Raw genomic sequence first — 23,054 nt, 5'->3', positions numbered from 1 at the left:
TAATATAAACAGGTCTCTAAGGCATTATTTCATGCCAGTAACGCGTTGGGAGTAACGCCTTGAAGTTACTTTCCCGCCCAACAAGGGAGGGACAAACGCGTCCCGCCTTTCCCGGACCGAACGTTCCTCTATCAGTTTCATAGCTCTGTGCACAAAGGCTTCAAAGCTCCTCCCTCTGTCCCCGCCCACGTTGCCGTGGCAACGCGCATTCGCCTCTACAACACTAGAGCGAGAAAGCGGATGCCGACGGTTAGAACGAGTCCCGGCTTGGAAAAAGTAGTCCCTGCCATGGCGACGGAGGAGGAGGAAGGGGGCGTGGCTTCGCTCAGCTTCGCTGCTGCTGCTTGGAGGCCTCGCGGCTGACGTAGTGCGCATCGCGTTTTGGCGGGTGTCCTTCCGCGGAGAAGGAGGAGAAGGAAGAGGAAGGGAAGGCGGGGAGCAGCCGGTTCGGAGGGATGTTCAAGAACACCTTCCAGAGCGGCTTCCTCTCCGTCCTCTACAGCATCGGGAGCAAGCCTCTGCAGATCTGGGACAAGAAGGTGAAGGAAGGGAGGGGGAACGGAAGGGAAGTGCAGTGGAAGGGGAAGTAGAAGGGAAGGGGAAATGGAAGGGGAAGTAGAAGGGAAGTGGAAGGAGAAGTGGAAGTAGAAGGGAAGGGGAAGGGGAAGGGAAGTGGAAGGGGAAATAGAAGGGAAGTGCAGTGGAAGGGGAAGTAGAAGGGAAGGGGAAGGGAAGTGGAAGGAGAAGTGGAAGTACAAGGGGAAGGGAAGGGGAAGTAGAAGAGAAGTGCAGTGGAAGGGAAGAGGAAGTGAAAGAGGAAATAGAAGGGAAGTGCAGTGGAAGGGGAAGTAGAAGGGAAGGGGAAGGGGAAGTAGAAGGGAAGGGGAAAGGGGAAGGGGAAGTAGAAGGGAAGGGGAAATGGAAGGAGAAGTGGAAGTAGAAGGGGAAGGGAAGGGGAAGTAGAAGAGAAGTGCAGTGCAGTGGAAGGGAAGAGGAAGTGAAAGGGGAAATAGAAGGGAAGTGCAGTGGAAAGAAAGAGGAAGTGGAAGGGGAAATAGAAGGGAAGTGTAGTGGAAGGGGAAGTGGAAGGGAAGGGAAGGGGGCCTGAGGCTGAGAGAGTGTGGCCCCCCAAAGGGCCCCAGGGAAGGCCAGGGCCAAGGCAAAGCCTCCTCTGAATAGGGAGGCAATAGGGTCTCGCTCTCTCAGCCTCTCCGGGGAAGGTCATGGCAAAGGCAAAGCCTCCCCTGAACAAGCCTCGCCAAGGGGACTTTGAAGGCGCACAGCAGCAGCGACAACAGCAACACAAGAATAGGAGAACCATAGGGCCACGCTCTCTCAGCCTCCTCAGAGTGAGGCAAAACGAGAGAGAGAGACCAACCCTCTTCTGAACATATCCTGCCAAGGAAACCCTGTTGCTCTAAGTCAGAAAGGACTTTGGAGGTAAATAATGACCACAGTGAAAGTGACGTAGCTGAGAAGAGGGAAGAGGTCACGCTCTCTCAGCCTCCTCAAGGAGAAGGCAAAGGCCAAACCAAAACCTCCCCTGAAATCTATAATAGCGTTTTCACCGTAGGTCAGGAAAGACTTTGACAGTAAATGATGACAAGGATGAAAGTGATGTAGCTGAGAACAGGGAAAAGGGTCACGCTCTCTCAGCCTCAGAGGGAGGCAATGTCAAATCTTGCCAAGAAAACCCCACTTTCTTCCTGGCAGCGTTGCCAAGCGAACCTTGATGCAACAGAGTCTGGGCTTCAAGGAATGACAGTGTGTTGCTCTTCCTTTTTCCCTTTCCAGGTGCGGAATGGCCATATCAAGCGGATCACAGATAACGACATCCAGTCGCTGGTGCTGGAGATTGAAGGTACCAATGTCAGGTAAGGAAAGGGTCGCTTGCAGCACTTGGAGGGTTGGTCCTGCAGCTGCAAGGCTGTGAGTTCGATCCCAGGCAGGGCTCCAAGGTCCACTCAGCCTTCCAGCCTTCCTTAGGTCACTAAAATGAGTTCCCAGCTTGTTGTGGGCGATTAGCTTACAGATTGTAAACCGCTTGGAGTGTGCTGGTTCACTGGTATAGTAATGTATTTGCCATTGCTATTTCTGGGGATTGGTGGCGGGGAGCAGGAGTTGGTGGTCTGAGCCTAGCTCCTCTCCTCCACACCACCAACTTTACTCCCAGAAAGTAGGGTTTTCTGCTTCGGAGATTCCAGCTTAACGTTAGGAAGAACTTCCTGACAGTAAGAGCTGTTTTGACATTGGAAGACGCTGCTGCCTCAGTGGAGGGTGGTGGAATCTCCTGTTTTTAAACAGAGGCTGGATGTGGCCATCTGTCACAGGGAATGGTTTGACTGTGTCTTCCTGCATGGCAGAATGGGATTGGACTGGATGGCCCTTGGGGTCTCTTCTAGTTCTGTGATGCTAAGCTAGCAAAACCACACCATTGTAGGGGAAACCATTGTGGTAGCGGCCAAAAGTGCGGCTTCAAATATGCTTCTCTCCCTCTGCAGCACCACATACATTACGTGTCCGGCTGACCCAAAGAAGACATTGGGGATCAAACTGCCCTTCCTGGTGATGATAATCAAGAATTTGAAGAAATACTTTACCTTTGAAGTGCAGGTGCGTGCCCAGAGCTAGCCAAGCTTTCCAGAGTGGGACTGCTATACAAGGCTATGAGGGAAGCCTGCTGTCATTGAGCTTTAACTTGCTCAGAGCCCCGCTTTGCCTCTGAGGTCCAGCTTTGTTGTTCTCATCCAGTCCCTCCCCAGCTCCTAAGTCAAGTCCCTGCCAGACTGACACTTCTTGTCTTCTGCCTTGAGAGGGAGAGCAGCCCAGTTTCTGGCAGTCACACTTCTGGTTGTCCTGGATGGGTGAGGAGCAACAGCCTGCGCTTTGGCATGAGGCAGGATGGCTCCCCTTTTGAGTGCATAATTCCTTGCCAGGTGCTGGATGATAAAAATGTTCGGCGACGGTTCCGTGCCAGCAACTACCAGAGCACCACTCGTGTCAAGCCGTTCATCTGCACCATGCCCATGCGCCTGGATGACGGCTGGAACCAGATTCAGTTCAACCTGTCAGACTTCACACGACGAGCCTACGGGACCAACTACATTGAGACACTGCGGGTCCAGGTAAAGAGATCCTCCAGCCGCTAGCATGGAAAGTTTCTCTGGGGACAAAGTGCCATGGGAAGGCCTTCTCTCCTCTACATTCACAGTAGGCAGTGGTGGAGGCTGTTGGGACCTTCTGGTAATCCAAGGGAGATCAGTAGACATAGCTGGGCTGGGCATCCCAGGCCTACAAGTAGCAGTTAGTCTAGGAGTATTCCTTTACTTTGAACAGTAGGCCTGCTTGCTAAGGATGTACACGTTTAGCCTGAAGTTTCTGTGCATCTGGTACATTACAGTCCCATCATAAATATAGGAATCCTTTCTTTTCACAATAGATCGTTGCGTTGAAAGTTATGTTAAGGTTCTTTGTAGTATTTTAAAAGTACCAACAATAGAGATCAAGATTTAAATGTAATTAAAAGGGAACAGGTGATAGGTCCACTACCAGTTATTTGAGTGGGCAGAACTCTTTAAGAGGTACTCCAGGATGGCTGCCTTTTAAAGAGGAGGAAGTTCTCCTTTTTAATCTTCAGGAAGGCTGTGTCGCCAGGACTGCCAGGGTATGGAAGGGGTGCCATTGCTTAGTGGCAGGGCACATGCTGGTTGTGCACACATTCCCAGGCTCTGACAGCCCCCGGTTGCCTTTTCAGATCCACGCAAACTGTCGCATCCGCAGAATTTACTTCTCTGACAGGCTCTACTCTGAGGACGAGCTGCCTGCTGAGTTCAAACTGTACATCCCAGTCCAGAACAAGGGCAAGGTGAGTCCAGGAGCAAGTCAGTCCATATTTCTCTGAGAGATACAGTGCTAGGTGTCCTTGGTCTCTGCTGAGCAGAATTTTCTAGGAGATTGGGTTGGGTCTTGTTCCTTCTTTAGGCTGAGGTGGGCAACTGTTCAAGGCAGGGAGCTGCATTTGCCTTCTAGGGGACCTTGGAGGGTTGCATAACTTTGCAAAACAAAAAATTGGAAATCTTGTTTGCCTAAATGACCTCTAGAGAGGGTGTGGGAGCGTTTTACCATATTTTTAGCCTTCCCCCTTCCCTTAGGCCATTTTAGTCTCAGGAAAGGCATTTTTGAAAAGTGACTGGAAAATCACAAAGAGCCTATTTGAGAGGGGACATTGCAATAAGGAGATATTATCTTTTAAGAGTTAGAGAGCTTGAACCCCTTTGAACTAAATGTCTCCTTGTACACCTTTTCCCCACACAGCAATGACGACACCACATCAGGAAGCTCTCCAAGAGACGCACTGTGAAGCTGGATGGAAGAGTGGATTGTTTTATTTTTAGTTAACAAAATTTAGAAGCTTATTTGCCTAGGGTAACTTTATTTAATGAAAATTGGTATCTGTACTGTTGGGGCCAGACTCAGGCCAGTGTTCTGGGCGAAAGATGACCTGTGATCAGGCTTGCAGTTTCCAAACTGCCCCAGATTGAGTGCAAATTGGGGAGACCTCGGCCTTGAATGCATGCAGAAGGCCTGGAGCAGTTCTGATGTGCTGCTGTGCCTGCAGATGCCAGAGGCTTTCCTTCTGTGCCCTCCTTACCTTGTTTTCATGTATGCTTGAAATATGTGGACTGCTTCCCTCCTGGACGCTGCTCTTAAATATTTGGTTTTCTTTGTAAGACTGGTCTTGGTAGCTCCTCTCCTCCTGATGGTGTTAGATGAATGGTGAAGGCAGCTTGTTCACTCCACTTTGTAGCTATATGAGGGCCACTGTGGGCAGAGGGACGCTGCTATTGCCCAGCAGCCAGGAGTCACCAAGGGGCAGCAGGGTAATGTGTAGCTTTGAGTTGGGGGAAGTTGTGAGAACCCACAGGTTCTGGCTTTGGAAACCAAAGCGTGCCCTGCCTCCTTGTCTGCAAAAAAGCATCACTTTTGTATTGAAGCATTCCTTCTTTAACATGATGTTTTGGTTCTCCCATGCCTTTTTGTCTCTTATGACTTGTAATGTTGAGTGAACATTTGCTGAAGGAACCCTTCTACAAGCTCTGTGCATCCCTTGACTTCCCTGGATCTATATGTGTGAACCAGTCCCATGTTCCCAGGGACCCCGAGGCTCGGAAGCATCGAACTGGTCTCAGTAGAAGAGCAACATGTTGAGGGACAGCTGCCCACTCTGGAAAGGGAAGAGCAGGGGGTTTCGAGCTGGGTATGTATCTGCAGGCATCCCATGAAGCTGCGTGTATTATGAAAGAATGCAGGAAGAGGTTTGCAAATCCTGGCAATATCTCTTAATGATTGTTCTCCCCCCCCCCCCACTGGGAATCCTGATGTCAGCCCGGGGGTTTGTACAACGTGATCCCATTATGTCCATGGGCTCATTCTGTATCAACAGTTAGGAACAGTGGATTCATCCCAAAGCAAGAGAGGAGCCCAGCTGGATGAGACCTGTCTGGTTCAGCCTCCTGCTACTCACTGAGACCCCCAAGTAGGACTTCAGCATGAGTGTAGGAGCCAGTAGACCAGACTCATACTCTCTCTGATATTAAAAACAGTGCAGAGCCATGGATCATTTGCCTTCCTGGGCGCTGGGTCTTGAGGAGACCTGGGGCTGCAGAGGCAACTCTCCTGGTCAGAGTTTGCAGAGTACTAACTCTGTTTCCCCAGCCAGCTTCATACCTTCCCCTTTCTCCCTTGGGGTGACCTGAAATATCCAGAACCTGGCAACCCTTCCTGGCAGTCAGGTGGAAATTGAGTAGGCTAATGCACACTTGTATTTGCTAGATGATGAGAAATGCCTGCAGAGCGGCCACAAGGATCCCATTGGGTGGCTTTGGCCTTGGATTTATTTTAATTATTTTTATTTATTCATTTATTTATTTCATTTATATCCCACCTTTCTCTCCAGAGGGACCCTGAAGCCAGTAACTGCAGCAGTGCCGGTAGGGCTTTGCCATCATCTGCTGGTGTCTATCTTACCTTCTAGCAGATGTTAGCCTTGTTATTATATTTTAAGAACATCCTAGATAACCCAGAGCGATCCCAAAGCATTTAGGTGGAAACTCCTGGGAGAGGCGCTGACCCTGCTTAGCTTCTAAGTTCAGGTGAGATCTGGCTTGCAAACAGGTTAACTGGCAGTACATGGAAGGACCCCCTACATACATGTTTGTCTACACTAAGTGGTAGGAAACCCTTCAAATTTAGTCCGGAATGTTCACAAGGAAACATTGAGACAATTAAGTGGATTGGATCAATTCCTCCTGAACTCATGCCTATAACTGGAAGCGCTGGTGTGTGATTTGGTCCTTTCTGCAAATGGGTTTGAAAAGGGCTGGAGAAGGATAGTAGGTTTTGATTTCAGAGGTACTGAGAAAGAGAAAAGTATATGACCCAGGGTTCACATATTATTCTTTCTCTCCTTGGTGTATTACACGGAGTGGGAGTCTATATGTGCCCTGCAGCTAGGAATAATAGAAACCCTAGTCTTAGCAAATCCTGGGGCACCAACTTCTTTTAATTTCTCGCCTGATGAAGAGATGAGGAGAACCAAGGCGTGCCAGGCTTTATGTCCTCTGAGTTGGGGCTGCGTTTGAATTAAAGCTTTGATAACCATAACACAATTTTTATTATTATTTCTTTTTTTTACATGCCTGCTCGATCACCCCCCAAACAGCCCAGGGAGCAATGGGGGAGGCAAAGGGACTTGAAGGGATGGAGGCTCCTTCTCCCTTTCCCAGAGGGGCTCTGGGAAGACACAGGAGAGCTTGGGAGGCAAAGGGACTTGGGGGGGATGGAGCCTCCTTCTCCCATTCCTAGAGGGACTCCGAGAAGACACAGGAGAGCCTGGGAGGCAAAGGGACTTGGGAGAATAGAGGCTCCTTTCCCAGAGGGACTCAGGGAAGACACAGGAGAGCTTTGGGGGCAAAGAGACTTTGGGGAATAGAGGCTCTTTCTCCCATTCCCAGAGGGGGAAAGCGCCTAAGCGATTAATTGTCTGTGACGTCAAGCGCCTAGGTGCTTGATTGACAGCTGCTTTAAAAAAAGAGGTTCCGGAAGGGCAATGGGAACAGGGAGCAAAAAAGTCTGTTTCAAATTACAACCGAGAAAATTTCAGTGGGAATGAAAACCCCTGAGTCCATTTGCACCCTTTCATAATGGAAACAAGGGACCAGATTCGAATAAGACTCGGAAAAAAGATCGGAGTCAAAATCACAGCCAAATACGTCGCTTTATATGCCCAGTGGGAATGGGGCCTGAGAAAATGAAAAAGACATTCCACAGCTGCACAAGGCGGCCACCCATGTGTCCTCAACCAACAAAGAGTAACAAGCAGGAAATCTCCCCATTCTCCTGAAAGGTAGTGAATTTCAGCCACAATTATTAAGGCAAATACTTGTTATAAAATGAATTACTTCTACCTATGTGTATAGCACATTTGCTCTGGAATTTCTGCTTTAACTAGGATGCATGAGATGTCCAAAAAACTGTTTTTTAAAATCTCACTGCAGTAAAACTTTCAAATGAAGTTTCCTTTGCACATATGTATTAGTCTTTACATGAAAAATGGGTAGTTATAATTAGTTCTTTACATCTGGGATGAGAGAGAAGGATTTCAAGTCAGACTCAAATGTTAACACAGGTTTGAGCCATAGCCGCCTCCACACCTTTTAAAAAATGGAGATTAAGTTGGGTATTTTGCTGCCAGAGGTGCATAATGATAGCCATAGGATATTGGTGCCTCACTTATCTTCTGTATTTTTAGATGCTTGCAACAGCAACAGACCAATGAAAATTTGGTAAATGAGCATTTGGAAATCAGATAACTTTTTCAGAGACAGGCAATGCAAAAATAAAAATAGAATACTTTTTTATTTTATACTGGAATAAATGCAGATAGAAGGGTTTGGAAAGCTTCAGTTGCCAACTTCCTGGCTACTTTATTTCACTTCTAGAGATGTTTGTACTACAAACAGAACATTTCTTACTATCATGCCTTGCTCCAAGTTTTGACACCTATAAGTGGGAGTGTCTCAGTATGAGGGAGGTTCAGCACCAAGTATTATCAGTACAGATAACATTTTTCTTCACCTGTGACTTCCTTCATCCCTCTGAGAAGAGACAGAAGTGTTGTCTTTCACTGTAGAGCATAGTTGTGGAAGTTGTAGATAAAGCAGTGAAATCTGAGATGTGTTTGCCAAGAAGGCCAGGCAGTGGTAGCAGTGGGATGATGAAGGCAGGGCAGGCATTAGCTTCACCTGTAAATGAGACCTAAACTAGTTTCCCCTGCCTATCTATTTTGCTGTCTTCCCATTTACAGTGGTGCACATTTGTATTACATCCATCTTGATAATAGTAGTTTCTCCTCCAAAACCACCCCTCCAAGCAGCCCAACTCTTCTTTCTGCACTTAGCTGCACTTTTCCTCAAGTCATAATATTTGCCTCCTGAATTACCTTATTTCCCCACAGAAAGCAAGTTAACACAGTATTCTATACATATTTTTACAATTAGCTAACTTGTAGGGCAATTTGCTATAAGTCAATCTCCAGTGTTGATGAACTGAATCCAAGCTAATGTTGATAATCTGAGAATACTGGGAGAACAAGAGAAGTCTCAGAGAGACTAGAGGAGAGCAAATATTGTTCCTATTTTCAAAAGGGAAAAAAGACAGAAGCTACAACTGACCAGGCAGCTTGATGTCAGCAGCAAGAAAGATTCCAGAACAGATCATTAAACAGTCTCTGAACATTTAATGCTGTGGTTACTAAAAGCCAGCATTGGTTTCTCAAAAACAAGTCATACTAGATTGTGGGCTAGTAAAATGTGGGCTAAATTGTGCTACCCAAAGAGTATTCGCCAGTTCTTCATCATGAAGGCATGTGATCAGTGGGGTGCCACAGGGCTCTTGTGTAGCCCGGATGTTGTTCAACATCTTTATAATGACTTGGATGATAGAATGAAGACATGCATATCAAATCTGCAGATGATGACAAATTATATGGGGTAGCTTGGTGAGATGGGCCAAAATTAACAAAATAAACTAATAGAAGTAAATGTAGGCTGCTAGATTTAGGCAAGAAAAATGATATGCACAAATATAGGATGATGGGTGACAGATGTCTTGATAACAGTACATGTGAAAAGGCTTTAAGCGCCTTAGTAGATCACACACTAAATACTGAGTCAACAGTGTCATGCGACCAAAAAGGGCAATGCAATTCTAGACTACAACAACAGGAGTACATCATCCAGATGGTCAGACTGTACGTGGAGTACAGTTTCTGGTTCTGGGTACCACACTTCAAGAAGGATGTTGACAAGCAGAAAAATGTTCAGAGGAAGGCAATGAAAACGGTCAAAGGCCTGGAAACCAAGCCCTGTGAATAATGGTTTAGGGAGCAGAGTACATTTAGCTTGAAGAGAAGACTGAGAAGTGATATGACAGTAATATTTAAATACCTGAAGAAATGTCACATAGAAGATGGAGTGAGCTTGTTTTCTGCTTCTTCAGAGAGTAGTACATGAAAAAGAATGCCACCTGAACATTAAGAAAAACTTACTGACTGTAAGATCTTTCTGACAGTGGGATAGACTGACTCAGAGGATCACAGACTTTCCTTCTTTGGAGGTCTTTACACAGATGTTGGATGGTCATCTTTTGGGAGTGCTTTAGATGTTATTTCTATATTCCTACATGACAGGGGCTTAGACTAGAGGGCCCTTACAATCCCTTCAGACTCTATTGTATTGTGATTCTCCAGACACAGGGACTGAGGTTTCATTCCCCTGTTTCATCTTGGAAGTGGCTGGAAGTAAACTGTATGTAATAAATACATGTATTACAAATGCAAATGAGGGACCCAGCACTTATTGTAAAAATAGAATATTCACAAGTGACTATTCAGGGACAAGAGAGAAATGCAAATATTTTCACTTTGGTGCAGCACTGCTGATACCTGAATCTTCTTCCTAAATTGATGGGATAATTCATATATTTGCATTAAATATAGTAGGTGTTGGTATGTAATGCTGATGAGGCAGTGGTCCAGCACACACACACATATATGAAAGAAGATAGTCCCTATGCTCAGGTTTAACAATCTAAAAAGACAGCATGGAAAAGGAAAAGGGGTTGAGGGAAAATGGAAAGCAGGAAAACTCAGGAACAAGTTCTTAATGTCATTAAGTTCCTCGGCTTCATTACTATAATCTCTGCCATTTCTTAAAAGGATGTCAAGTAGCAAGTGCAAAAAAGATAATGCCCAAAACACTGTCTTACTCAGTATAAGGCAGCAAGAAGCTACTTGTCTATATTGATCATCTGAGAGCTTAGACTGCATTCTAGAACTTGTGAGAAAAAACAGAAACAGTTCTAGAAACAGCCTTTGTTCTTTATGAAATATCTGAATGCACATATGAAGTTTACTATGCTAAGTATTTGAAAAATCAGAGGGAAGAGTGGTATAAAATGTTTGTTCTTTGGAATCTGAGAACGTTAAGTCAACTTACGGTCTGTTAATAAAACATTCTTCAATAATAAACCAACAAAGTGGAATTCCAGAACCTGTAACCAAGTTCTATAGAACATTGGTTCTCAACATTTGGTCTTCCAGATATTTTGGACTTTAGTTCCCAGGATCACTGACAATTAGCCAAGCTGTGTGGTGCTTCTGGGAGTTGAAATCTAATCCACAAAAGTTTAAAAACCACTGCTATAGAACATGGAAACTGTACTGAACACCCATCTAACAGCAGGGTTGGTTGCAGCTGTGATTCTCTTTGGTTCCATTGATGTTTTCCATGCATTTTCTATTATGGAGAAAGAAGATATATTCAAGAAGACACCTTGCCCAGCTTTCCTGATGTTTGAGAATGCTGCTTACCTGGCTGACATGAGCTTTGAGTTGCCTTGTAACTGCAAGCCAGAGGAGATCAAGTCTGTAGTTTGGTATTTCCAGAAGAGCATGGGCAGTGAGCAGACAAAGGTTTTGACAGACTTTGATGGCACATTGGTAGTGGACTCCACCCACATAAAGGTAGGGAGTGACATGCTCCGTCGCTTCAGCATTAGGATGTTCAGTCTTATAGTCTTCCGGGTTCAAGTGGAAGATTCAGGGCACTATATCTGTGGCACGAAGAAAGGGGATTTCTTTTATGGCTATGATGTTGATGTACAGGCTTCCAAAAGCATAGCTGTTGCCTTTGCAGATAAGGATCAGCACCCCCATCAAGACCAGGAAGAAAAATACTTCAGAGTCTTCACTGCCTTCTGGGACTGGACCAAATGCAACCGCTGTGATGTCCGAGGTGAGCAACGGCGAATTGGTCTTTGCTATGTGAAGAGTCTCCATTTGCTCAAACGATACCATACAACCACAGAAGAGGTGGCATCCTGTGGCTCAGGGTCAATCCCAAAGCGGTTTCGAAAGGTCATTCAGATTAGAAAGCCTGAGGTTGTTATCCGAAGTTGCACGGTGCCTTGTAGAGGGGAGACACCTTCCAGTGAAGGAGAGTCATCAATCTCTGACGTTATCTCAAAGCTTGGAGAAAAACCCTGGGTCTCCAACATCCCTATGCAATACCACAGGCAATCCCTTGGCAGTGGCTTGATAATTTCCTGCCCTGGTGCCAGACCAGAGCATGCTGTGGCCTGGGACAAAGATTCAACTCGGCTGTACCTCACTAGGTTTCTCACTGGAGTCAATAAGAGTATGAGGGTCTTTATTGACCATGGAAACCATCTGCACATTCGCTTTGCCCAGTTGAATGACAAAGGCATCTACTACTGCTGGCGTGAGGGTCAAATAGTTGCTGGTTTCCGATTATCTGTAATTTATGAGAGCCGCCGCAAGCGAAACCTTGATGATCCTGAGACACAGTATGCGGTTAAGGCTATCCTCACAAGTTATGTCTTCATTACCTTACTCTTTCTAACCATCCTCGTTACCCGCTGCTGCATTTATGCTTTCAAATGCTCAGCGACGGAATAATATCTGTTAGGAAAATGGCCATGGGCTTTGAGTAATTTATCATTAATAATAATTAAATAACTAATAATTATTAGTTTGGCTTTGAAGAGTTAAGTAGCTGAATGGAAGTGAAATACACATTAAAATGCTTTTTTCAAGGATCAAATCTGAGATGGTGTGCAACAAGTATCAGAAATATGTGGACCATCAAATGTTGGAACGCAGCTCCCAGCACTCCTCATCAATTGCTGTGTTGAGTAAGACTGATGGAAACTGCAATCTAGCAATAGCTGGAGAATCATATATTTTACATTCTTGGTATGTGGTTTAATAAACAAAACCCACTTGTTCTTCGCTAGAAGCAGAGACAGTTCTTTAATCTTTTTTAAAAAATATGAGTATTGGGGAACACAGGAGCCAGTGTGGAGCAATGGTTTGAGTGTTGGATTGTGATTCTGGAGGTCAAGATTTGGATTCTGGCTCAACCATGGAAACCCATTGGGTAACCTTGGGCAAGTCACACTCTCTCATCCTCAGGATGGCAATGGCAAAACTCTTCTGAACAAATCTTACCAAGAAAACCCCATGATAGGTTTGCTGTAGGCTGGGTCACCATTAGTTGGAAATTACTGGAAGATACACCACCACCATCACAACAACATGAGAACACAGAGTCTCTGTTCTGTAAGGCCTTTTCCCACTTACCGGAAAATCCGTTTCCTGAACCGATTCCTGAAACTGGTTCAGAAAAAACATAGTTCCTAATATGTTTGTGCCGGTTTCAGGAATCGCTTCAGGAGTTGGCAAGTGGTGGGGGCTAGGAGAGGCCAGTGACAGACCGGGCCATGCCAGCAGCCCCCTGGGCTGGGCTGCCGGTGGGAACTAGGACAGATTCGATTCTGATTTGAATTCGCCTAGTTCCGACTTGAGCTGAATCGATTGATCTCCAAATAAATCAGTTCAGCCCAAAAAACACCCCATTTTACCAGCATCTTTTTTACCCGGGCTAATTGTGTAAAAATGGTCAAAAAGCATGCCCCCCCCCCTTTCTGAACCGATTTCTAAAATCGGATTCAGTGGGAACCATGCCCGATTTAAATGTAGTGGGAACAAGGCCTAGGGAAACAAATAAAAAATCCAGATTTATAAGTATCAACATGGAGTATAAATGAGTGTTAACAGTTGGCTTTAGAATGCTTTGTTTTTATGGTTAGAACTGTGAGAAGCACTGTAGTAAAGCCCATGTTATGGCTGCAGAAGATCCCAAGTTCTGTCTTCAGGCCTCAAGTCCAGGTTAAAAGGATTTATTTCTGCCTGAAATCCTGGAGAGCTTCTGTGTTTTGTTGTTGTTGTTTAGGCTCTACATTTAAATCAAACAACGAACATTTCTCTTCCTCGATTGGTCTTATTTTTCAATGCCTGACAGACAATAGCAGAAGGGGATAATTAAATGATAAAATATTGCCAGGAAACCCAATAAAAGGATAGGTGGGAATTTAGTTTACTGGAAGTGAGAATCCAGAAAGAAGCAGACACAACAACTTGGGTGTGGGAATAAGTTTCCAGATGTGAGTGGGCTCCACACTCAATGCCAAGGGTTGCTGTGACTGCCTGATTTCTGTATCTAGTTTTTTACAGCTCAGGCTTCTGCAGTGTAAACACACCACTTCAGATGTGACCAGTGCAGCCAGATCTAACAGTGCCACTCAAGTGGAGTGGTAGAAGTGGACAACCAAACACTTATATACCCACTCATCTACCAGTGATCACCATCATCAGCTTGGCAGATCATGTCATGTGAAGTGAGCAAAGCTTTATCAGTACTGGCATCTACTGCCAATAACATGAAGGATAGGAGAATTTTTTACTTTCCCCGCACAGGATACAGGGTGGCCTAGAGAGAGACACAGGGGACTGAGCAGAATTATGCTGGTACATCCTCTCCAAATTTTTCCAGATGAAAATTAGGACACATGTGAAAAGTTCCAGACGTGCTGTAATTCAACAAACTCAAAGATCTGGTAACTAGCAGGGCCCTTCCTTTCTCCTGATTTTTATAGGATGTGTTTATTCCTTTTGCTTACCTCAAGAATCAATTTGGAGTCACACAGCACAGGAGACTTTGTCCCAAAGCTAAGAAGCTGCAGCCATTTGCTAAGCCTACTAGGAAGGGCAAGATTCTGTCCCCTCCTCTCTTCCCTCCTGCTAAATCTGTTACCCAGGCTGTTTTATATAAATTTTGGAATCAATGATAACCCTTGCATGACCCCTGGCCAGACTCCAAGCCTGTCCGCCATTACTGGCAAAGCGAGAGGACATGTACACCTCCCCTGAGGGGAGCAGCCACATTAACATCTTAGAAGGTCTGGGAAGTCGCATGAAGGGATTATCATAGGACCAGGAAGAGCAAATGTTTGCCTTGCCTGAAGCTATCAACCTCCTCCTCGAACCTATTGTCCGAGTGGCATAAGCCCTTTATACTATCTAAAGCAGACATCCAGGTGAAAAGAACATCTTTAGAACACCTTTGTTTCGGCCAAGCCAGCCTCTTTGCCTAAGGCCAGATTTGGCCTATAAAAAGTCCCCACTTTGGCTGCTCAGCACGCCATTTTGCAAGGTCTACTTACTCCACGTCAGTCGGACCTCTGTTTTGGTAGCCGGCATTTCTGCTCAAACCCAGGATGCGGAGCAGACTTGTCTCACTGTCCGTCACCCCATTCGCTTCCCGGAGGGAATCTACATTCTGGTAAGCATCTCCATTAGTAACGCCTGAAATCTGTTCCCATTTTCCAACCCTAATTTTCCTGAGTCCTGAGTGTGTGTGTGTGAGTGTATGTGCAACGCATGTGTTTTTCCCCTGTTTCAATAAATTAGACATCTAGTTATTAATATCCGTCTCAGCTTTATTTATTGGGATCCCCTGGTCTACTCCGTATAAATATCGGGAGGGCGATTTCGGTGGGCTCTTGTAGCCAGCCCCTCTTGCAATATTTGAGCTAATAACAACATAATAAAATTCCCCTACTGACCCTTGGCTACAAATCCACTGAGTACTAACTATTTTAGCACTTTGAACTCTGCAGCTTTTGAAGTAAGCCAAAATGCAGGACAGTATAGTCTTCCCATGACAATGGGGGAAAGCTGACTTGGAGAACTATACAATTCCTTGACTGATAGTCTTTAGCAAGTCCCATGCTCTCAGCCTCAGGGGAAGGCAATGGCAAACCTCCTCCAAACCAATCTTGCCAAGAAAATCCCACGATAAATTTGCCTTGGGGTTGCTATAAGTCAGAAACAACTTGAAGGCACACAAGGGAGGATGCCTCAGGGAGCAAAATGGCTTGGTAATAACTACTGTATTTAGTAATGACATTTATTGTCTACATTCTGTGAAGTGCCAGTTTTTAACTTTTAAAGCTATTTAGGGTTTGAGACCAGGGTGCTGAACAAGTTGCTGTCTCCACATCTAGGTTTTGTTTATCCAAATCCTGAGGATTTCTGCTAAACCTCAAGTCTCTTTGGCAGGTTCAGAGGGATGGTGCCTATTGGGGAAAGGGGATTTTCCACAGAAGGGAATGTTCTCCTGAGGTGGATTTGCCCAGCACCTGTATTAATGTCATTCTGATGCCAACATAAAGGTAAAGGTTTCCCCTTTGACATGATTGTCGTGTCCAACTATAGAAGGCAGTGCTCATCTCCGTTATTTAGCCAAAGAGCCAGCGTTGTTAAAGTGAACTCTGTGATCCTGTGGCCAGCATGACTGCATAGAATGTTGTTACCTTCCCACTGAAGTGGTAGCTATTTATCTACTTGTACTTTCCATGCTTTTGAACTGCTAGGTTGGCAGAAGCTGGGACTAGTGTTGGGAACTCCATCATGCGGCACTTGGGTCAAGAAATGCTGACCTGCCAACTATGTGATCTTCAGAGTCAGAGACTTAACCACTGAGCCACCACTTCCCTTGCTACCAACATACAATTTCTAAAGCGTTACCTGCCTCTTTCACTTGCTTTCCCTTCAGTTCCGATTCAAAAAAAATCTTCGTCATTTAGTTTTTGACACTAACATGTTACTGTTGATATATGTTACTATTTGAGCTATTTGAACCATTTTCATATTTTTTTTCCTGCCATGTAAGTCACTCACACCAAACAAAACAAACAATAGATATTTGGGCTAGAAACTACCTTTATGAAACAATTTCAATCAAAAGAAAGATTAAAATCAGCAAAAGCAGAATTTTAAATAAGGTCATTGCTCCCCTTCAAAATACTTTTAATCTTTGCAAAAAAGTTTAAATACAGATTTCTTTTAAGAAGTAGTAGTATTAGAAAATGACCCGGTATACGCAAGCAATTTCGAAATAATAACATACAAAGAACAGCACAGAAGATGTAAATTGTTAAAGCACGAATATTACTAAAGGAAAAAATAGCTGAATTAACTGTTGTCTTATCTAAATTTCAGCAGTCATTGTGATACTGGGTTTCGTATGCTTAGTTCTGTCTGCAGTTACTGTATTTATAGATAAAGCTGCATGTCACAATCCTGTGCTAGAAAAGGACGTATTCCCACTTTGTTCCTTTCACTAAAAGAGAGAAGTGTAACAATTGGCTTCCATACTTGAGGCCCTTAGTATTTTCTATTTATTTATTAATGTTTCTATACTGATAGCCTTTGGACTGCTGATTTGATTGTTTCCCCACAGTCAACTGGAAATTAAATGTGTTAAACAGCATTTTAACTAAATTACTGTGCTTAAAATTTCCTTATAGTCTGTAAGATAGTTCTTTTGTAAAAGTATCACAATATCTCACTGTGTCTAAGTCCAAAAAGATAAAGGAAGTGTTTTGTCCACAGTCACATTCAGCCTAAAAATGTTCATATTTCATGAATTTCACATTAAAATAATAGTTCTACATAGCACTTAATATCTTATCAGCTGTGTCTGTTCCTGATATGTTTGCTCAGGAGTAAGCCCTTGTCAGTAAAAACCTATCTGCAGCTATAATTAGAAGCTTTCTCCTTGACATTTCTTTCTTCTAATTGCTTCCTGTTGGGCACATAGTGGCATTATTGATGAATTGCCTCTTAATTAGTCAATATATGGGTTATTTTGCAATAGAAATAAAAATTAAGTGAAAACCAGTCATTATAGTTCCTCCTGCAACCACTGTTAAGAAGCAGGAATTGATCAAGGGGCAGTTAACCAGTAATACATTGGAAGGAAACAGAGACAGAAGCCACATGGAGGATGCTTTTAAGTAAGACCCAATACCCCTGTAAAAAAATCAATTGACTTTGCCAGTCTTCACTGCTCAGGCTAGCTAGCCCTGTACAGAAATTGCCACAAAGCAGAAATGAAGCGATAGTCTAATCCCTAGATTCCTTATCATTTCCAAAGTTGGTTGATATGGAAGTGTTGATTCAAACACTGCCTCTTAAGTCTGAGACACATCCCCTACTTTCATCTGAATGTTTAAAAATACATTGCAAAAAGTTATCCCGTTGCTGCTACAGCCACACTTACCCACTTAAAAAGAGAACACTAGTGTGAAAGAGGCTCAGCATAAGCACCATGCAGTCTTCCTCTCCAAATGTACAAAGTGCAACCAAGTTTACTATTCCATCCATCATTATACATGATGGGAACAGTAGTGAAACAGTGCGTTAAGAAACATTTCTACAAAGGCAAATGTGAAACAGTGCATTTACAGTCACAGCTTGTCTCAGAAGAAATGGACATAATTTAATTTTAATTCCCAGATCCAAGATAATATCCTTTTGAGCAGGTCATAGAATCACAGAGTCATAAAGTTGGAAGAGATCTCAAGGGCAATCCAGTTCAACTCCTGCCATGCAGGAACTCAAAATCAAAGCACCCCCGACAGATGGCCATCCAGATTCTGTTTAACAGAAATCATAGAAACTGACAGCAGTTGCAACAGGACATGAGAATTTTTGCACAGAATTTGAAGGACTGTATTCATTTGTGTAATTATATATTGATGCAAAGTTTGAGGATTATGAGGAGAAACAGATGATTTTGTAAGCTATTCCTCATTTCTGGCTATAATTTTAAAGATGCTCAGAATCCATTTCTCATCTATATCAGTATAACATTTCTCTGTTAAAGACAAGAAGTATGTATGGTGGGCTTACAAAAGTGAAACTTTCCACATCCCGTATTCTGTTTCAGATTAAATACAGTACAACAAACAAGCAAAGTTACTTATTGCTTTGCCTGAGTTTTAGGAGAGCCACTGCAGGTTGATCTGCCAGATACAAAGCGGGAAGGCTATTGCCTCCTCACCTCTTATCAAGCTATGTCAGAATTATATCCAGTAGATGATGGCACAGTCTCTTAGTGGAAATACTGTATTAACCGCCAGCTTCTGTTACCCACTTATATCTGTGGTTTCTAATATGCACCGTAATCCCACTGTACTTAAAGTTAAAGCTGATGGCTTCCTCATATCAGACCTACTCTTGAGGGTTTTAAAACTAGAATAACTACAGACATTAAAATTTTGAGTCTTACCTACTGAAACCCTCAGAATGAAGTGTGTTAGTATAAGGAACAGCTTTCTCATGTTTCTCATGTAAGCTGTCTATATTCTTTTCACTGACTAAACATACATCAAGGTCTATCCAGCTTTTCTATGTAAACCCCATCTCCACTATCTCTAATCATACAATTGACTTTCTCCACTGGATCATTTGCATTGGGCAGAATCCCACTTGCACACTAAGTTGGTATAACAATCTATTACATTGGTTTAGTATCCTTTTTCCGTGGTTGCACAGCAATGGCAGCAGAGGAAAGTATCTCTGCCACCATGTGAAGAGAAAGCCTTCTAGGTTGTTCCCAGAGGGCCTCTAGCTTCAACAACTGACCCAGAAGACAGGCACTGAGGAAACAGTCTTCTAGGGAAACCACAGCTTTCTCTTCAGACAGCAACAGCAAAGTGTTATTCTGCCATTCTCTGGCCACTGTTGTGTACTTTCTACTCTAGGCACTGCTGTGCTGCCATGACTTACATGGGCATAGTTATGCCAGTCAAGAGGATTTTAGCCAATGTGTCACTGTCACTATACTTCTTGAATATCCTAGCTTTCACTTTGTCCTTAACTTGCTACTCAGTCCTTCAGTCTCATTTACGCAAGCTTTCTTCATTTTCCATAGCACACCATCCACCTGTACATCTTGGAAGTCACATGATTGTTCTGCAAACGTCAAATGGCTAGTTATATTCATCTGCCCTGAATCCTAGTGCATGTACCTCATAATGCATAAGCAATGTTGGTCTAGGACTGGTGAGACTCAAGTTCAAATCCCCACTCAACATCATAAAGTTCACACGTTGGCCTTGGCCACTCAGTAATCTCTCAGCCTAATTTAACTCACAGGATTGTGGTGAGGAACAAGGAGCGGAAAGAACACACATCACCTTTATCTCCTTAGAGAAATAGGATAAAAATGAAATATAAAACAAGTTATACATATTTCAATCAAAAACCAGCTAGCCATCAGTCCTGCTGCAGACCTTGATACAATGGTCCATATAAGAAGAGAGTTGGGAGGGTACTCACATGCTACAGAGGAATGCAAGAAGCAGTCTGGAGCTGCTCCCAAACACAGAGGGAGCAGACACAAAACATGTTTTAAATTTCCCTCTGCAGCCATAACACCCAAAGTACTTCCAGAAATGCTAATAGCCCCGGAAGGCTCATCCTTGGCTACCTGTGTTTTAACAGCTATGTCACAGATACTAATTCAACAGTGACGAACTAACAACCTGTGTTAGAACAATACACCTGGCGGATATTTGCCTGTCATATAGTTCTTAAACACATGGATTACTTCCTAGGAAAAGAAGTTGAAGGTGGGGGCAATCCAAGTCACAACAAGATGGAGTGGGTGGGCTCAGATGAACAATTCCATTTCCACACTGATACTGATTAGTCACTAGGTGATAACCTACTAGAGAACTCCTTGATCCAATGATTGTATTTTCAGAAACATAGGCCTGTCTTGAGTTACTGTTCTTCCATGTCTCTGGTTCAGTTTCTCTCTCTCTGTTACAAAAACCATGTGTCATTTATCATCAATAAAAACGAGTCCTATTTATGAGCAAATCTATTGATAAGCATCAGATTTGGGCATTAAGCTCAAGGTAATATCCAGACAAGCTACAGCCTAGTTTAAACAGCATGACCGCTGTATACTTTAAAGGGCACAGAGTGGCTGACAAGATAAGATATGGGAATAGACCCCAAACTCACATATTATGAACTGAAGTGATCTACTGAGGCCTACTTGGCAGCTGGTTATTGTCACTCATGAATAGTTAGATTTCCAAATGTTTCCCACCCATTGCTGGTTCCCCAACAAAGACATATTCCATGTGGTTGCTGCATAATCAGAGTTACTTTGAGGCCATGGCACTGAAGCATCAGAAGCATCAGAAAGAAGCGAAGCTTTCCTAGCATTCTACAGCTACAAGTGTCTTCATCTGCTCCATTAATGTAGCTTTTACTTCATGGCCTCAGGCTTCATGCCACTTCTTTGTGCTCCTGGGTGGACTCCTTGATCACCTGTAGGCAAAGAGACCAATGGAGAATTACTCAGCCTGCTTGGTTTTTAACCTAGCTTTTAGCTGTAATGGAATGCTTCTGACTGATTTTGACAATGTGTATCCCATCTGATCCTGGAAGCTAAGAAGGGTTAGCTCTGGTTAGTACTTGGATTGGAGACTGCCAATGAATACCAGGTGCTGTAGGCTCTATTTCAGAGGAAGGGACTGGCAAAATCTCCTCTGAGTAGTCATTCATAAGAAAACCTTATGAAATTCATGAGGCCACCATAAGTCGTCAGACAACTTGAAGGCAAACACACACATTCCTTTCCAAATGCTTTAAGCTCCTTTCCTTTCCTTTCCCTTTCTCTTTGTCCACTGCACAGAAACAAGTGACCCCACTGTCATTTTTCATGAGGTGTGGGAACAGAATTCTTGTTGCATTTGTATAAATGTGCTAAAGGAAATAGTTCTTCTGGAGTGTAGTAGGACAGAGCTACAAACTATATACTAACAGGAAATAAGAGACTTAAATCCCATGCAAAATAAAATTTTACCATGACAAATGATGCTCCAGGGAGAAGTTAGAAAGGAAGAATTTATCTAGAGGAAGGCAAAGGCACACCTTCTTTCAACATATCTTGCCAAGAAACCCCCATGACAGGAGTTGCCTTAAGGCTTAGGGTCTAAGTTGGAAATGACTTGAAGGCACACAACAACAATGTAAAACACAAGAGGGCGCCTGAAGACCTAGCTCAAATTTCATCTAAGCAAGTATGTTTTACCAATGTTCATCTGATAGATATATATCTTTTTATATAGGACTAAACTTAGGGCAAACTGGACATGGCATGGGGAGCCATAATCAAAACTGTATATTTTAAAAAGTTATGGGGAATGGATTTGGATCTGGTGATTTAGGCTGGAATCGATGAAATCTTATGTCAAACAGAATTTGTTAGACTTTAAGGTGCCATAAGACTCGGTTGTTAGCACAGGGGGAGAGATTTTAACCCTTCAAATGCACATACCCCACATTTCCTGTTTGAAATGTCCCCAAAAGCATCTGGTTTTCCTCATGAGACTAACAGTAGATTGGGGGAATTGAGCCAAACTGAAATGGAGGGAAGGAAGAGTTGCTTCGCCCTACACCAGGAATATACCTTAGACCAACCCACGTTGGAAGCATTTTCATTAAGAACAACAGCAGGAGATTCACTATTGATCTCCCAAGAACATAACGTTTAACTTGGCTCTAAGGCGGGAACAGGGAAAGTGTGACTGAGGGTCACATATGGCCTTCCAGGGCCCTCAAGGGATATTTTAAAATAAATAAATCTGGAAGTTGATGTGCAGCAGGTCACTTTCTCTTGTTGTTGTTTTAAAAAGCCTGTCCTGGACCTAAAATAACCAGGGAAGGGAAATATGGCAAAATTACCTCCCTACACCTCCATAAGGATACATTTTAAAAATATTTTTCGGTCTGTGTGATCCAAAAAATAAGGGGCACACACCCCACAAAAACTGGCAAAATGAATTTTTTCCTGGGAAACACATATATTATATGGAACTGTTGTTACATGTAACTAAGCCATACTTGTGTATTTCACTGCATACCAGTGAGCAATAGCTGGCATACATGAGTGTAGTGGCATAGACACTAAGCTACAAAACAAGAAATTCCCTGTTCGAATCTAGCATGTATTTGCTCACTAGACTGCCTTTAGTAGGGTTGCCATAATTCTTTAGTCACTTCTTCTCTGCTTCAGTCTCCCATTTGTAATATGGGAACATTGGCTTACCTTGTAGGGTTGCTACAGGAATTACAAAATGACTTATGCCAAGGGCTTGAACACTCTTTGTAAGTACAAATACTTAACACTTAACTGAAAATTCTTGTTGCATTTGATTGCCATTCACTTGTGCATTTACATTAGAATGAGAAGTTATGGCTTGATTTGTTATTCTTTCCTGGTTAAGATACCAGGCTATTTACCAGACAGTATGTGAAGAAAATGCAGTCTTGGGTAGTGCACTGCTTCAAACTAGTAGCATAATTTAATCTGCATGCTGAAAGAGTATAATACTCAACAGTAAAAGAAACTACTAGTAGGAGAGCCAGCATGGTGTAGTGGTTTGGGAATTGGACTACAATGCTGAAGATTAGGTTTCAAATTCCTGCTCAGCCATGAAAACCCATTGGGTGACTTTGGGCAAGTCACACTCTCTCAGCTTCAGAGGAAGGCAAAAACAAATCACCTCTGAACAAATCTTGCCAAGAAAACACTGTGATAGGTTTGCCTTAGGTTTGCCATAACTCAGGAATGACTTGAAGGCAGACAAAAATGACAAGAAAACTCTATGAAATTTGTGGGGTCACCATAATTAAACAGGTGACTTGAAGGAACATGTGTGCACGCACACACACACAAGCTTCAAATTTGAGATATATAAGTAAT

At 43.5% G+C, this 23,054-nt stretch overlaps 3 protein-coding genes across 3 annotated transcripts in view; 2 read left to right on the top strand and 1 right to left on the bottom strand.

The window, feature by feature from the left end:
- The first annotated feature begins 305 nt into the window (after positions 1-305).
- LOC149309251 (cilia- and flagella-associated protein 20) lies at positions 306-7,519 on the top strand. The gene is made up of 6 exons (XM_089532042.1): positions 306-539; positions 1,795-1,874; positions 2,502-2,613; positions 2,937-3,125; positions 3,755-3,865; positions 4,315-7,519. The coding sequence occupies exons 1-6, from the start codon at positions 456-458 to the stop codon at positions 4,318-4,320; spliced, it is 582 nt and encodes a 193-aa protein (XP_089388168.1). The 5' UTR covers positions 306-455; the 3' UTR covers positions 4,321-7,519.
- A 1,335-nt stretch (positions 7,520-8,854) lies between these two features.
- On the top strand, positions 8,855-13,646 carry FAM187A (family with sequence similarity 187 member A). The gene has a single exon (XM_089532041.1). It carries the CDS (start codon positions 10,769-10,771, stop codon positions 12,035-12,037), a length of 1,269 nt encoding a protein of 422 aa, XP_089388167.1. The 5' UTR covers positions 8,855-10,768; the 3' UTR covers positions 12,038-13,646.
- Positions 13,647-16,192: 2,546 nt separating this feature from the next.
- Positions 16,193-23,054, bottom strand: part of GFAP (glial fibrillary acidic protein) — a 28,818-nt gene continuing 21,956 nt past the window's right edge. Inside the window, exon 9 of the mRNA XM_089532040.1 lies at positions 16,193-20,614. Within this exon, the coding sequence (XP_089388166.1) occupies positions 20,573-20,614 (42 nt within the window). The 3' untranslated portion in view covers positions 16,193-20,572. The remainder of the gene's footprint in view (positions 20,615-23,054) is intronic.

The sequence above is a fragment of the Sceloporus occidentalis genome, unplaced genomic scaffold, assembly GCF_023333645.1.
Source record: "Sceloporus occidentalis isolate IW3139 unplaced genomic scaffold, rSceOcc1.0.p SCAF_7, whole genome shotgun sequence".
Classification (NCBI taxonomy): Eukaryota; Metazoa; Chordata; class Lepidosauria; order Squamata; family Phrynosomatidae; genus Sceloporus; species Sceloporus occidentalis.
This window is presented reverse-complemented; position numbering and strand designations above follow the sequence as displayed.

Excerpts from the sequence above, each read along its gene's own strand:
- LOC149309251 (XM_089532042.1), top strand. The coding sequence starts at position 456 with ATGTTCAAGAACACCTTCCAGAGCGGCTTCCTCTCCGTCCTCTACAGC. Across the intron at positions 540-1,794 it reads TGCAGATCTGGGACAAGAAG|GTGCGGAATGGCCATATCAA; the intron begins GTGAAGGAAGGG and ends TTCCCTTTCCAG. Across the intron at positions 3,126-3,754 it reads TTGAGACACTGCGGGTCCAG|ATCCACGCAAACTGTCGCAT; the intron begins GTAAAGAGATCC and ends TTGCCTTTTCAG.
- FAM187A (XM_089532041.1), top strand. The coding sequence starts at position 10,769 with ATGGAAACTGTACTGAACACCCATCTAACAGCAGGGTTGGTTGCAGCT.